This window comes from Pomacea canaliculata, linkage group LG10 (assembly GCF_003073045.1).
Source record: "Pomacea canaliculata isolate SZHN2017 linkage group LG10, ASM307304v1, whole genome shotgun sequence".
Taxonomy (NCBI): domain Eukaryota; kingdom Metazoa; phylum Mollusca; class Gastropoda; order Architaenioglossa; family Ampullariidae; genus Pomacea; species Pomacea canaliculata.
In genome coordinates, this window is record NC_037599.1 from 25,843,489 (window position 1) to 25,860,038 (window position 16,550).

Genomic DNA, 16,550 nt, shown 5'->3' on the forward strand with positions numbered 1-16,550 from the left:
GAAAAAGCTTGGGTACATACACACACAATGATGTACAGAATAAGATTTGAATAGGATGTGCTAGAGAGCTTGATTATGTCTGAGGGAGATTATTTGGGTGTCGGCGGATTGGTGTGAAGGAATTGAAGAAGGGTATTTGTATATATATATATATTAGCATTAAATGTTATATAACAAACGATAGATGAACATTGTAAATACTTTTCACTTTTCTTGTGGCTTTGTAAGTGCCTGGCAATACAATACTTACACAAACTGCTCTCGTGAGACAATACAGTTAAATTCTGTGTACAACATTCAATGCAAAAGCAGTAACCAAAAGGCAACTGAGTTCATCTGGCCACTTTCACTGAAGACCACACACATATGTATCATGTCAATGATCAAACAGACCCACTGTAGTTCTCAGAGGTCTGTCACACAAACATATCTCGAGTACTTTCCTTGGGACAGTCCCAGTATGTGCTTATGTTTTCTTACTGAGTTTAAGATACACTTTAAAGAACTATCCAGCTTTATCAGATTATTTAGGATTCTGTTTTCGCTTTCATCATTTCGTTTTTCATAATATTCTACACGACTATTTTTAGACTGTGTTTACAAAAGTAATATTGTATCAAATGTTTGTAGACAGTACTGAGAACTTAGAAGCAGCCTAACTGAGTGTGTGTGTGTGAAGGCTTTGGCTTAACACTGGCAGGTCAGGGTAGCTGAAATAAGAAACAGGATATGGATCGGATGAAAAGGAAAAGAAAATGTTCTACACAAATGCTTTCTTTTTATCGCGGATTTTGGCTATTACACCGTGTGCACTTAGTTTTCATGGGCATTTTAAAATCGGGAGAAATGTCCTTCTCTCTGACTAGAACTTAGCATGCATCAGGCTTTTATATTTTCTGTCTTCTGTGTTTGAGGTTTATCTTCCTCGTAGCCAGCTATGTTATTGCCTACATTTTCTATGCGCAGATGTGTCGTGCCCTTTACTTGACCAGCTCACATTTTTCTGCAGAAGGCAGCACGATCTTGCTACTTCATACTTATTGTTGACACCCTGAGGATAACAATCACCAAGAATATCGACAGGTTGCGAACTGTTCACATTTTTTAAGTTTTAATAATGGATAAAATTATGATGACGCATTAAGTTAATTTGACAGAAGGATAATTATAAATTTACATTTCAGCGACTAAGTATACGATTCCTTCAGTGCATGACAAAGTATGAGTATGTGCGCGATTCAAAGCGTTTCGATATAAATTTTCGGTAAAAATATCTATTTTTTACTGTTAGTAGTTTGCATGTTTAATAGACACAAATAGTGAAAGGTTTTAAAGGACAAAGATGTCGCAAGGTAACTGGAATTGAAATTAAAATTATGATTTCTGCACCGTGACTTAGCATGGTCTTATCATCCATAGTACGTTACGTGTGTAAAACTAATTTACTTAAAATAAAACTTCAGAAAGTTTTTCAGTAGCACAGGATCTTGATACTAGATTGTTTTTAAAGACCTACCAGACTCCTTTAATAGCACTTATTAATGCCTCGATCATGAAATCGCAAGGAGAAACGTCAGTCTCTGTTCACTTCTCCGGTCTGGTCCGTAATCATGTGTAGCATCACTTCCGATGGCATCATGGCTGACCATAAAATGGTTGACGCAATTTTCCAAGAAAATATCTAATCTGAAAAGGCCTAGGGCAGATATAGAAATTATTGTGCCGTTCAAATGCACAGAAAAATATGGTAACGGACTACGTGTTCATACGTTCCCAAAGAATTCATCCATGATAAGACACTAGATCATTTTCTTTCGAGTGTATAGAGTTGAATTCCCAGCGTCTACACAGTACTCTGTCGTACGTGGATCTCATTCGCTATGAAAGTAGGCAAAGGCTCAGTTGATCAAGCGCCATGTTGAAGGTTTCCGGCTTCTCAATTCAACATGGATTTGTACTCAACCGAAAATGAGAAGAAAACAGTAAGCAATATTTAAATTCTAATGTATATTCTGATAAAATATATGTTTGTTTGGCACTAGTTGAGGTTGAACAGCTGGACTGCAGATGGCACAAACGATTTCAGGTGTCTGTTACGTTTACATATTGGCATGGAATAACGTTTACCTGAGCTACTTATACAAATTCTCTACTTAGTACATGTTCAGGTATTGACAAAATAAAAAGCTTTCCTTACTATTTGTTGATCACAGAAAGAAGCTAAATCGCTCTGATACCAATTTGATACTGCTGTATACAGAGTGCTCGTGTTATATGAAATTGAGTCGTTGCCTTGACCCAGAAACTGCTTTACTCTTATTCAGCGTTGGTGTACCACTACTTCATTTTCTCAAACTCGTGGCCTCCTAGTAGACAGACAGACAGACAGACAGACAGACAGACAGACAGACAGACAGACAGACAGACAGACAGACAGACAGACAGACAGACAGACAGACAGACAGACAGAGAAATAATTTTTTTTTTTTTGCTCTTTCGTTCTTGCATTAAAGTGTCTATATTTGCGTTAGTGTGTGTGCGTGCGGTTATCTCTCCGTATCTATCTCTTTGTGTGTCTGTTAGTTTGCTTACGTATGTGCATGCATGTGTTTACAAAGTTCGAGAGAATGCATATTTGAAGACTCAAAGCTAAGGAGATGACGGGGGTTGAGAGTAGTGACTGTGACTGATTTTTCAGAAAGACCGGTGACTTCGCCCACTCACCACTTTCTCAGAACTTGGAGATCAGTATATAAGTGGCTGGCGTCGTGAAAAATCAGCTTGTACTCCTGACATGTCGCATGGTGCTTTAGTAATCAAGACTAGAAAAGGTAAGAAAGATCAGTTTTCTAAGCGTAACGACGAATGCCCACTATTTTTTTCTAGGCGCGGTAGTGAATCCCCACAAATAAAATTTCGATCCGTATTTTTAAAATTTATATCTATTAACCTACATTAAAGACAACTATCAGTATTAACGGCTGCGTGTAATTTTGGACTAAAAAGCCTGCACTCAAATTTTTTTGAATTATTTACAACAATTAATCTATAAAAAAGACAACCAACTGTGATACACCATTTTAAAGAGCATTTTTAAATCAGTTACGTGGTGTGACTTTTAAAAAGTAAAGGTTTTGTTTTCTTGTAGTGAAATGAAATGAAAGATCGTAACTAGAATTCATAAATCGTGAAATAGGTCAAAAATTAGAACTTAACAAAAATATTTACACAATATATACCAACATACAGTGCCAAACAAACGTATATTTTATTAGAATATACATAAGAATATAAATATTATTTATTGTGTTTTTGTAATTTCTCATTTCTGGTTGTTTGAATACAAATCCATTATGAATTTAGTAACTTGTAACTGACTTTGACATGGCGCTTTATCAAGTGAATCTTTGCCCACTTTCAAACATAACGAAATACCTGATTGGTTGACGTTTTCAGCTTTTGAAGGGAAGTAATCGGTAGCGGAAGAAATCCTTAAGGTTCCGGTGGCTTCCTCCCTTGTGTACTTATTCTTTTACGCACAGAGCGATGTGTTCAATGATGCTAACCCTACTTGTATGTGCGTAGTATACGGCTGTACTGCTTATCTAGGACGACAGTGTAAGCGATTCGTAAGAAAATAAACCAACCACCGAGAAAGATATAACTAGAGTGAGTCTTAGTTGTATGCTTTCAAATTTATAGATTTATATTTTTTTACGAGACTTCATTTTACTTAAATGTGAATATGCATTCCTAAACGGGAATCCTAATTTCGCCCTCACTGAACCTCTAACTTAATCTTTAAACATTGACATTAATTATAATTTAGTTTGTCCTTGGTTTTTGATGTGCACAGTGATGAAGACAATTCGAATGGTTCTGGTCGGCAAGACTGGAAATGGAAAAAGTTCTCTTGGAAATACACTTCTAGGAAAGAAGACGTTTGAAACTTCATCGGCACTTGAGTCCTGTACAGAAAAATGCCAATGGGGAGAAGCTCAAGTTGGCGAAATACTTCTCAAAGTCAGTACCTTTTTCAGCCACTACAACTGTTACAGCACAATAGTAATATAATTAATGTAAGTCATATGGTAAATCTTGTAGAACTTTTTCATAGTAATGACATGATAATGTAAAATATTTCAGCTTCTGTATTGCAATATTTTTGTCAAATTTTTCAGTAAAACTGCTAATACCGAAATTAAATTCATGTTAAATCTCTGAAAAAGTTTCATTGTTACACACATTTATGGGCATTATAAATCAGGAATAAGGTACGTGATGCTGATGTACATGATTTGGTGGATATGGTAGAGATTCCATGTTTGGATCAAGAAATTTACACCCCTAGTAGCAAAATAAGAGGGGGGACATCTGGTTCCCATTTCCTGAGTATCAGGGAGGCATATGGTACATCAGGCTGGGTCCCATGGTGAAAATGCAAAATTGCTTTTGATAGGCCCCGTTTTTGTTTTACCTGGAAATGTATATGGTACCATGATGTCTCCCCTGTGTTTCCCAGAAAAGCCAAATTGGTCTTAGATAGGTCCATATGGTTCCCAGATTTCTTATAGAAAGTTCCCACTTGAATTGATAATATATTTTGTTTGTTTGGTTTTTTTACAGATATTGGTATTTTTAGAAATTTTCAAATATACTGATTTAAACCAATCTATATCAGGATACATCAAAATAACCCTAAAATGCAAAAATATCAAATCGATTAATAATTAGTTTTGCAATGATTCTATAGTCTCGGTTTCAGTAACTATGAGTTCCATCAGAAAATGTCATGTCACTTCAATATTTAAGTTTGGTTGCTTGTGCGGTGTACAAGTGATGACAAATGATGATGAGAGTTCTACAGTAGTGTCCCGTAGCTAGATGCCCGGATCAACGACTCTGCCCTGTCATCTTCACTATCTACCACACTCCTGCAATGACGGTCTGGCCCACAGGGTTGTAGTTGCAGGAGACCACTGTCTTGATAGGTGACGATTGTGATGTTGATAAAATGTCAAAACTTTGAACAATATGTCTGTGACTATGAACACAAGGCTGTTAAACAGATGACTGGGTGTACTCCACTGATGGATTAATCCTCTAATTGCTGGTTGCCGGATGTTGGTAATATTGATGATTACGATAGTAGCGATAGTTGAGATCTATAGATATGATTGAGATGACCGAAGTACAGCAATAGTTGAGATAAAACAGTGATAGGTCTCACCTGCAAGGCAATAACTCGCCCTAAGCTGCAGGGTAGCGAATAGACAGTAACAAGAACAGACTCTTGTCATGTCCCTTGGATAAGCTGCATAGAAACTGCTAAATAAAACGTTACAGTTGATAAATGTTCGTCCTTACATGTTAAACAATATTTGCAATTTCACGCACACACGCACTCTACAGCACGGTCAATTAAACATTGTAATGTTACATCATGGGTGATTGTCTCTACACCACATCACATTCGCCCACTAACTTTCCATGAGCAGGTGACACACTTATCAGCTATGCCTATGTGTCGGTCAAGACTTTTGCTCTCTCTACCCTACGGTAGGGGAATGGACTGCCGGCGCACGGTACACTCCAATGAGTCCGCCTTTGGCTGAGATAATGCGCTTATAAATTCCCACTTGTTTTATCATCATCATCATCATCATCATCATCAATCATCATTGTAGAAAATATGTTTTCTACTTTTGTGGCATTTTGTGTATTTAGTGGATTTAGTGTGTTAGTCGGGTGGGGGTAAAGTTGTTTAGAATGTCAAAGCAGTGAACTGGTCAAGCTGGCGGCATATCGGCCCGACTGGCGCGCCAAATGTCTTGCCGCCCTATTCAACACCACTAGCCAGTCGGCGCTAGCGACAACACCCGACGTAAGCGGCCACAAGTGATGTATACAAAGTGAAATAACTGTGTACCCAGTATTGTCCAGCTGAAGGCCGGGTACCGCCTAAGGCGAGCAACGCCCCTTACACCTGCGTTCAGAGCCTTTCTACACCTCCAAGGCCACCAGGAGGAAGTTACGCCCACCGGAACCAAGAAACCAACGAAGTCTGGGGAGGGGAAGAGAACGTCACTTCTCCGGGTAGAGAGCTGAGACTTGTTGCATAGGCGTAGCGAATCGAGCGAAGCTAGCCAATCTAGCCGGAAGTGTAAAGAGCGCGCCCCTACAAGCTAGCGAACCTAGACCCCTAGCGTAGCAAAGCTAGCGGCCTTTGGAGGTCCTACGCTTGCTATTCAAAATGGCCGACTTTGTTGTCGGTTTCAAGTTTGCAGATGAGAGTTTCTTTGATGCTCCCGTTAAAAAGGAGTATTGGACCGGAAACAAAGTGGTAAGTATCTTTTAATGATAAGTAATAAAAATACTCTTATTTATGTGGAAACATATATTTATTTGTGTAGCGGGAGCAATTTTAGACAATGTGTAGTCGGATTGGCGTTTGCCGAGTACGAGCTTTACGATTAAGGCCGTGTACAAAGTGGTGTCTTTTAGCGATTGCTATTTAAAATACTCTATTATCAAGGTTGACAAAATATTCACATGTTAGCGAGAGTAATTTTATAACAACTTGTAGCCCCGACAGTATCCTCCAATCTGCAGTCTCCGCGTTGTACCGGCTTCTTGTGTGTGTGTTTTAATTTTCTGCTTTCTAGTTCCAAAATTTATTATCTCAAGTTATGAAAAGGCTGAAGGTGGTGATAAAGGTATTTTTCAGTGTTATAAATGCCATGAAGAGCTGTTATAATGGAAGGCTTTAATTATTTTCACAAATAACCCAGCTATGAAAATATTGTGCACATTATTGAACTATCCTTCCAACAGAATAAAATAGTACAACTACCCTATTCTTTGATGTTTAGAATCAAAGCTTTAAGTTTGAATCTGATACTGTTGCATTTACTAAACATATCACTATGTTATTCTGGTTTTTATTTTCCTGTTTTTATTCCTGATTAATTGATTTCATATTTTAACAGAAATGAATGTGGGAAATCAATGGACCAAGGGGGCATACTTTTCCTCATGGACACTTATGCCAAACATAAGGAACAATTTGCAATTCCAACTTGAAAATAGAGGTATGGAAGAGGATTGCTTCGGAAATGGCAGCCTCAGGATGCCACTTTGCTCCAGCAGCACTTGAGAAAAAAATGGAGCAATATGAAAATATGGTGAGTTCCTACAAAATCATTGGCTTTCTGTCTTAGAGTGCAACATTTTTCCATAGATCTGAGAAACAAAACATCGCAGGTTTTTAAGGTTGTGCAAGTTCTTATTTATTTGTGACCACAATTCATTCATTTAACCTGTAAACAAGACCCCACCAGTATCAACCAAGCTTTAGTAGAGATTTTTTGGTAGCTGTGTGAAATTAGTCTGGATACATAATGATATGTAAGCATGTTTGGTACTTGTATCCCAACAGGTACAAAGCTATATTAGATTTCAACAAGAAAACGGGCCAGGGAAGATCACGATGGAATTTCTATTCCAGAATGGCTGAAATCTTGGAAGGAGACCCTTTGTTCATCCCACCACTGACATCATCACTGGGGAGTGTAAAAGGTGAGTGAACCATTTATAATATAAATAAGCAAGTAAAGCATAATTTTAGTATAGCCATATTTAGTAAAACATTTGACAGTTCAAGTATTAATTGTTTAATGCTTCTTTTCCTACAGGTATTTGGGGAGGGTAGTGACAAAAGTCTGTTCTGCCAGAAACAGATGAGTCTAGATATGTAAAAAGCTCAGTTAGGAACTTTTTGTATTCATGCACTGTTCCAGCAAGACAGTTATCATGGGCATACAGGCTAGACATATTTGGGTTTCCATGCCATATATTGGTCATAATTCATTAATATTTATTTTTCAGTAAACACTCTCTCCGAGATCTCCAATACCCAGCAATGTGCCACCCCTACAAAGAAGCAAGAACAGCAAGGAATGTCTCAGGAGACTCCTCACCTCTCCCAGTATCGGTTATTAGTATGACCCTACTGAATAAAGGATATTGTCACTGTCTTGGTTTTAGTACTAAATAAAAAAACTTACACGCCCTTACAAATGGTTTTTTTTTTTCACTGTGACCGTTAAAAACCAAAAAATCCTGATTTACCTGATAATCATGTACACAATGAAGCACACTTGTTTCTACCATGAATTAGTAAAATCAAATGAAAATTTATTATATGATAAACACATTACATGATAATCAAATGAGAAATTATAACTGGAAAAGTGTTGCATCAAAGCTAAACACGAAAAGTGACACTCATTTGAAAAGCACAGAACATGACATGCATCTGGTGACAAAGCAAATTATTAAGGACGGTGACAGGAATTAAACACACGCACACTCCTCAATTTACACGAATAAAAACAAATCATAGTGGTGATGCAAATGCAAGAGATATGTATAAAAAAATTCAAATTATGCAATGGAAATAATAAAGGTTGCTGGGAGAGAACTGTACACAGTGATGAAAAAATACACAGCCATATGGTGTATGACAATACTTTGCTGCTGCTGTGTCAACTTCAGTATGTAGACAACATATAAGCACCCACTGCAAAATCACACCAATCATAAATATAAATGCACATAGATAATATATGCACATGGTGGACAACTTATTAATGATGGTGACACAAAGACATGTAGACCTCAATTTGCATGGGGAAAGAAATTAGGTGTTGATACAAATGCAAGAGATATTTATGCAAAATATTCAAATTATATATAATGAAATAATAAATGTTGTGGAAGAGAAAAGCAGACACTGATGATGGATGCTTTGCTATAGACGTGGTATGGCAAATATAGGTGAATATATTCTGGAGGGTGATTTTGGTGCCAGTAACCACAAGGTGTCAAGCAGCTTTGTTCTATTGTTGAACCACGTTGCTGTGGCAGATGAGGCTCAATCCAAGCCTGGAGAGCCTGAAAAATTTCACAAAGATCTCTATGAAAGTTTGTGTTTATTGTGTGTGAGAGCATTATTATAGATATGTGTAGTGGATACATTTATGCATATATATATATCTTGGACGTTCACATTCCTTAAAATTGATTTTGGCATTTTTATTTATATTTCATTAAGTTTTTTACATTTACTTTATTTTATTACGTTAACTTACATCAAAGGCGTCCCGGCAACATTCGAAGTGAGATTTGAACTGGTATGTCGAGTATCCTGGAACGATGACTTCGACGAAACCAATCATGTGGGCATTGGAATTTTCATTATTGTCCTGATTTACTTTCAGTGGACAGGTGGGCCGCAAGCTCGATATTTATTTGCGACGGCTTGGCCACAGCATGGCGAGGTGTAGCTTGCAAAACAAAGACTTCACTCAAACCTCGCCGTAAGTCGGCCATCTTGAAACTCTGGCTTCCGGCTACACTGCGTTGCACAGGGACCACTAGCTTTCGCTAACCCCTAGATTCGCTAGGCTAGCTTCGCTCGATTCGCTACGTGCAATGCAACACGCCACTGGTGAGCGGCAGCTTGAGAGTCCGTCTCCTGGATTATAGAAGACGTAAAAGACTTGAAGAACTTGTAGTGAATGTCTAGAGAACTGATAGTGAACTGGAAGTACCCCAGCGTGGATCGACGGGGTGTATTGATGAACATTGAAACAGCGATTGGTGAACTCTAACGTGTAAACAGTGAACTGTGAACCTTAGCTAGTGAACTTTGACCAGTGAGGAGAGTAAGAGCCGGAAGGCTGAGTTGTGAAGTGGATATACTGGTGATCATTCCCGTATGTAGATATATGTATGTGTGCGCCTTTTGTTTGATTATATTCTTTATTCATATTGAAGTTCTGTATTTTGAGGAGTGTTTTGGAGTGAGCGTGTGGACGCAGGCTGGACGGGTGCATGCGAGTGGAAAGTAATCATTGCGCGCAGGACCCACACGTGGCAGTCCATTACAATCATGTGCAAAGAAGTTTACAGCTGAAATGTTTCTTGATTTTTGCGTATAATCATTGAGCTCTTACCTGTATGTGATAGTGATCATTTAAATATTACTCAGAGGAATTACCCCTGGAGCTGACAAATATGCTACAGCCTGCTATGACTCTGATTATGTGCCCTGATAAGTTAGCCGACCTATATAAAAAACAAGCAGCAATGAAATCTATCATTAAAGTTTCAAGTGGTTTAAATGTCTTCTTTTAGCAAAAACATATTATGTAAATCTATTCGACGAAAACTTAAAGAAACCAGAATTATATCACCTGATAATTTTCATTTAAAACTGGTGAGACATTATATTGTAGCAGTGCATTAAAATTCTCATTTTTTAAGAGGTCAGAATTCAGATTGCATGGACTTTGATCAAAAGATAACTCCACGCTGCAGCAGTTGGGGTAAATGGAGTTAATGGAGTTTCCGAGGTATTTAGTGTGAGTTTAAAATTGTATTGATTGGTAATTTCTGGCAACAGTACGATGATAATAATGTACATATTTTAGCGTTTAATATATTTGAATCTTCTAATTACCAAAATAATTTTAGCTGTCTACTAATGAAGTATCATTCCATATCAAGGTAACGGATACACCTGGACTGTGGGACACTAAACAACTGAATGAAGACGTACTTCTGGAAATTGGCAAGAGCTTCTCTCTGTGCTCGCCGGGGCCTCACGTTGTTATTATTGTCATTCGATGTGATGTTAAATTCACTAAAGTAAGTCGGAATATACGATCAATGTTTTCTCATCCTTCTTTACAGACACGAGCGTCTATCAATCTTTTACAACAGTTTTGCAAAGGAAAAAGAAACAAGAAGTCAGAACAACGCACGACAAACACACACACATATATATTCCTACGGACGTTAGTGCACAGAGGGTACATCGACGAAGAAATTGACAGAGAAATGGAGTAGAGTGGGACAAATATGACATCGTAGTATCAAGAGAAAATCGGATACGAAAGAGAAAAATACAGGTGAAGGAGAAGGTTCTTGGCACCTGTGGTGACAAACAATAAATAATTCTAGAGGGGGATTCATGGCCGGAGATAAACGACCTCATGAGTAGGTGACGACTTCTTTAGATGCAGTAGTTGAGTCGTAAACACTCTGATAGTCTATTACAGTGATGCCCAACCTTTTTCGGCCTACGGGCCATACACATTTCCGACATGCGTGTCACGGGCCGCTTAACCGCAAAAATACAAAAAAAAAAAAAAAGAAGAAAGAAACAAAATAGAGCAAGTAGGAGCACTGAATCGAAATGTTCGTCCATCGAAAAAAAGATTGAGAGACGCCCCTACGTAGGGATACATACTTCTTCTTCCCTTTTTTTCGCTTTTTTATGTCTTTTTTTATTACTAACATGCCGATTTCCTGCACTGTGGGCAAAAGTTTCGCGGGCCGGATATGGCCCGCGGGCCGTAGGTTGGGCATCCCTGGTCTATTAGATTCACAAATGGTTTGAAAAAAAATTTGCAATGTACAAACGATAAACTGAAGAATACAGAATACTAGGATGATGGAGATATAAAAGTATTCAGTAAACACAAAGATTCCATAATATTACAGACTACAAACAAAAAATTCACTTAATTACACACGCAAATACATTAAGGAATGTAATACACTATAGGTAATGTATCTCTCATTTATAAAATTGTCTTTATTTCTACTTTAACCTACACTTCGAAATAGAATGATGAATCGCATCTGTAATCTATATTTATTATTTTATTTAGTGTCTTCATTTTAACTTGATAGATGCATATTTCTTTAAATAGATGTGTCTTGTTTCTCACAGCTAGGTCATTTGTTTATTGCTATGAACTGAATTCAGATGAAAGTGAGTTTTAATGCAAGTGAACTCATGTATAAAATATGGCAACAATCATTGCATGTGACACTGAAACTTTTCTAGTTCTAAAAAAAACTTAAACAAAATTAGCGTTTTAGAATGACAAGTTTTAGAATTCTATATTTAAATAATTATTTGAAAAGAAAATAATACAAACATATTATCTCGACAACAAGGAGGAGCAAGATACGGTGTCAACACTGCAGAAGGTCCTTGGAGGCAACCTGTCTAATCATCTCATGGCAGTCTTCACACGTGGGGATACTCTTGGAGTACCTGCTGGTAAGACCTTTATAAACAAAAAAAATCCATAAAGATCAACTGATTTTCAAGTCGTGACTTTTTATCACCATACCTTGTAAATTAGTCTACTCTGTCCTATGGTTCCAAGACTTTACTTCACCTTGTCAGGGAAACAACTCTTTCGTTTATGTTGTGAGTTTAAATGTGACCCTCTACGACAAAATGAGTCTTAAGTTGCGCGGAGCAGTTTTGTGCTAAAGGCCCCGAAAGGTGATAGGGGTCAGTTTTGTGCAGTTTGACTTTTCTTTAAAAATGGATTCCTTGGTTATTAAACTATCAGGAAAATACACTGGTATGTTAAAATAGACGTTAGAAATTGACTTTAAATATGTTTTAATCGTGGTACCCTACTGCGATCCTTGCCGATTTCAGACGGAATTCAAACGGTGTTTCGATACTGTTTCCCAGTCATAACCCATCGAAGAAAAGAAAAAAAGCTGCGGTAGGAAATGCCTTGGCATGGCCTAGACACATCAAACCAGTTTAAATCACTGCGCCTACAACCAAGACTATAAACAAGTTTTAACATTTTAAAATAACAATTTATTTTAGAATGTATGATTGAATTGACTAATTGAGCTGTTAAATAAACCAGGTCTCATTCATGAATAGCTTGGGGCTATAAAGAGAAAAATATTACTGTCCGCCCTGCCTTTGCGGGTGTATAGTAGAAACTAGTGTACCATTAACTCCAGACAGAAGGCAAGTATGAGGGCCAAAGAGAATGATCTAATGGTTGTCTTCCAGACGTGGTGGACAGTATTGAACTTACTCTTGCTATCGATAGCCTTCTTATTTTAACAAAAAAAGCATCAGACAATTTGCTTTTTATTGAAGCCTGAAATGTTTATCTAGAATTGTAAAAAAAAATCTGGTTCATAAGATGGTGATGACGATAACAATGCAATAGTAATAATGATAATAGCGATGGAAACGATTATTATCATTGGTTTATCTCAATCGATGCCAACAGGTGAAATGCAGAAGACCTTAGAAGAAAAATTGAGACGAGTAAGTGTTTTGAAGGATGTTCTGCGTTCTCTTAACAACCGCTATTGTGTTGTGGCAAGCACTGGTTCAAGTGAGGATTTGAAAATACACTCAAACGTTATCCTAAATATGGTTCAAGTAAGAATATTTTCTCTCATTCATTTACATTAAATTATCTTTCAAATTTAAATAAACTGAATGCGGGCTTTTACAATAAATATTTTCAGTTTTCAGAGAAATTATACATTTAACGCTGTGTTATCTCTCCCCAACAAATCCCATATTTCCAAATTATCATTGTTTGAACTATTTTACCAGTTTTATGAAGAAATTACTGCTGTCACAGGACTTGAATACGTGAATTAATCAGTTGATAGTAAGAACTACGTATCTTCATAAACTAGTCAATCTCAAAATGTACTTTGCACCTCTTAAAACAAACAAAACAGCAACAAAAAAAGACGTGAATATGCACTCCTGTTAACATTAACTGTGTTATTAAGAATGGTATAAAAATTACTTCAAACGCATTTCGTCCATTATTAGGCGCTAGTTTTAAGTCTAAGCAAATATCTTTTTTCATTGAACATAACAGTATTCGATCCCCATATAAAAGAGTCCAGACTTTAATTTCTGTGATGTCAGAACATTAGTCTGACTGTTACATAATGCTTTTTTACAGTTTATTTGTTACATTGGAGTGTTATGTGACTTCCATGATGCAATAAATAATATTTGGCAGGTTGAGATATTGTTGTAGCTGTGCTGCATTTGCTTGTCGGTAACTTTGAGCTTATTTTCGTATGTAACTCGGGCTACCCATAAATTTAATTGAAGTATTGAGAATGTTGGGGTCGTTAGAATAATCGCATTTTATTGTAAATGATTCTGTTATGATATGTATGCGTCCACTCTATGTCGTTCTTTGTCTTACTCGTGCGCGCGCTCACACACACACACACACACACGCACGCTTGCACACAGGCACGCAAACACACAAACATACTAAAGTTAAAAAGTTTCGGTTTCTCTGCACTGACTACAAACGTGTGAGGACATTTTATCTATCTCGAGTTAAGCAGTAGCAACTCAATGATAGACTACAACTATAGGAGAAATACTTTTTAGTATATCTGCTTTCGCACCATCCTAGAGAATTGTTAATTAACGATATGTGGTTTTTATTTTAATCTGCTATCTAGAATATGATTGAAGAAAACAATGGAGCGTTCTTCACCAATGAAGCTATAGCAAAATGCAACGAAAACGTGCAGAGACTCGTGAAGGAACGCGAAAGAGCTGAACGCCTATCTAGGGAAGAGGCTGAGTCAAAAACCATGCAAGCCATTGCAACTGGAACAGAACGATCCGAGTTCTTTACAACTCTGATTCGGATAATTGCAGCGATAGTCCTACCACTTATTTCAGCTATTGTTGCAAGAAAAGCCGATGCAGGGTGCTCTGTCATGTAGAAAACTGACTCCAAAAAAAAAAAAAAACCCCTGCGAATCAAAATGCTTCAACTTTAATGCAAAGTTAGCAAGGAAACAAAAGACCTATTAGTACAAGATCATGACACAAAAACTATGCAGAGAACGTCAGGGTTACGAAAAAGTATTAGTAGTATTAGAAAAAGTATTCTGCAATGATATAAAGATTCTATTACTTACCTTTAACTTAACCAAACCCTTTTTGTTTTCAATTTTACACTTTTATCCCCAAATACTAACATTCATGCAATGATACATATTATAATTCAAATTTTAAAAACCATTATATATATATACAAACAATATAATATAAACTTCTGATAATAGAAAAAGCAAATCACAAAGCAATCCATCTGCTGCAATTTAGGCAATATTAATTATAAATGCAAAATTTGTATAGCGCATACACACACCTAGGAAGCTTGCTTTTAGCACTTATGTATTGGTAAACGTTTCATTAACCTGTCATCTCCTCCTACCATGCACATGCACAGTGAAGAGGCAGGTGTCACAAAAAGACCGGTTAAACTTACACAAATCCAATCAGATTTTAACACTTGCTGTATTAGGCACTTATCTCGAGGCCGCCCTCAGTTACTTTAAAAAGTCCCTTATATTTCACAAATAATACTGTTATTTAAGAAATGACTAAATGGGAGCCACTGTTCCCTAAATGATATGTGTGTGCTATTAATCGATGCCACATACTGTTCCACAATATACTTTAGAAAAGGCATAGATTTATTTTCTGTTGGTAGGGATTTGGGGGATTTGCATGTATAAATGAAAAAGTTTGCTAGAATAATAATGATGTTCAAAGTTTTATCAACATTACCAGTTCTACTAATACCAAATATAACAAACTCTTCACATAACCGACCTTCATTTAGCCAGAAACCAGGTTTTCAGCATGATGTTCTCCAAAACTATATTAAATAGTACAGATAATGGGTTACACACATATGTACTGCGAGCTAATAAGGGGAGCATATGAAAACACATTGCTTTGTCAGTAAATGAATGAGTACATAAGGGAGGCAGCTACCGGAACCTTTGGGAGTCATTCCACTATCAATTACTTCCCTTTAACAGCTAAAAAAAGTGAACCACTCAGGTATTTTGTTATGTTTGAAAGCAGGCCAAGGTTCAGTTGATCAAGCGCTATATCAAAGTCGGTTACCAGATACGCAATTCAACATCGATTTTATACTTAAAAAACCAAAATTAAGAAGACAAAAGTAAGTAATGTTTAAATTTTAATGTATATTCTAATAAAACATGTCTTTTTGGTTTTTTATGTTTATCTAGTGCAAATAACATTTTGTAAATTTCTAATGTTTGCTCTACTTCCCGATTTGTGAATTCTTTTTAGCACACAGTTACAATCTTTCATTTGATTTTACTAACAGAAAAAAACAATATTTCTTAAATTTTTCTTAAAATTTACACCATGTAATTGTTTTTAAAAGGCTCTTTAAAACAGAGTATCACACATAGTTGTCACATAGATGTCATTTGCTCTCATTGTCTCTTGATCCTTGCTTAGTTTTTTATTCAGTGTGTTAATCACTTTTTCATGTAGTTTTCAAGATCTTCTTTATTTTCCTTTGTATTGCTGTATATGCTTTTCTCCTTTTTTTCGATCAATAAACCATCTTAAAACAGTTGAAATTGTCTGTTATTATCTTTGGATAGGGAAACACAATGGAATTTGTTTTAAATCTGTCATCTACAAGGAATGAGGGTTTAAAAGTATGACATCTACTCCTTTCTATCAAAACTTAAATTTAAAAAAAACATTCATCATGTTTTACAGATATTACATAAAATACGGTATTTTAAATATGAAACAAACATATGCGCAAAAGGTACTAGTTGCTTAAGTGTACATTCATCAGCAAAGCGAGTCA

General features: G+C 36.6%; 1 protein-coding gene and 1 long non-coding RNA gene across 4 annotated transcripts; both read left to right on the forward strand.

The window, feature by feature from the left end:
- Window positions 1-954: 954 nt before the first annotated feature.
- Window positions 955-14,652, forward strand: LOC112573668 (GTPase IMAP family member 4-like). Of its 3 annotated transcripts, XM_025254237.1 has the most exons (7): window positions 955-1,083; window positions 2,699-2,831; window positions 3,857-4,023; window positions 10,573-10,713; window positions 12,034-12,139; window positions 13,134-13,288; window positions 14,353-14,652. In XM_025254237.1, exons 2-7 carry the CDS (start codon window positions 2,795-2,797, stop codon window positions 14,620-14,622), a joined length of 876 nt encoding a protein of 291 aa, XP_025110022.1. In that variant the 5' UTR covers window positions 955-1,083; window positions 2,699-2,794; the 3' UTR covers window positions 14,623-14,652. The 3 variants fall into 3 exon arrangements, with proteins under 3 accessions (XP_025110022.1, XP_025110024.1, XP_025110023.1); XM_025254239.1 differs by lacking the exon at window positions 2,699-2,831 and having other exon boundaries at window positions 961-1,083; XM_025254238.1 differs by lacking the exon at window positions 955-1,083 and having other exon boundaries at window positions 2,636-2,831.
- On the forward strand, window positions 4,749-7,947 carry LOC112573671. Its single transcript, XR_003101269.1, has 4 exons — window positions 4,749-6,343; window positions 6,990-7,184; window positions 7,439-7,578; window positions 7,888-7,947. It is a non-coding gene; the product is annotated as an uncharacterized LOC112573671 (long non-coding RNA).
- Window positions 14,653-16,550: the final 1,898 nt, after the last annotated feature.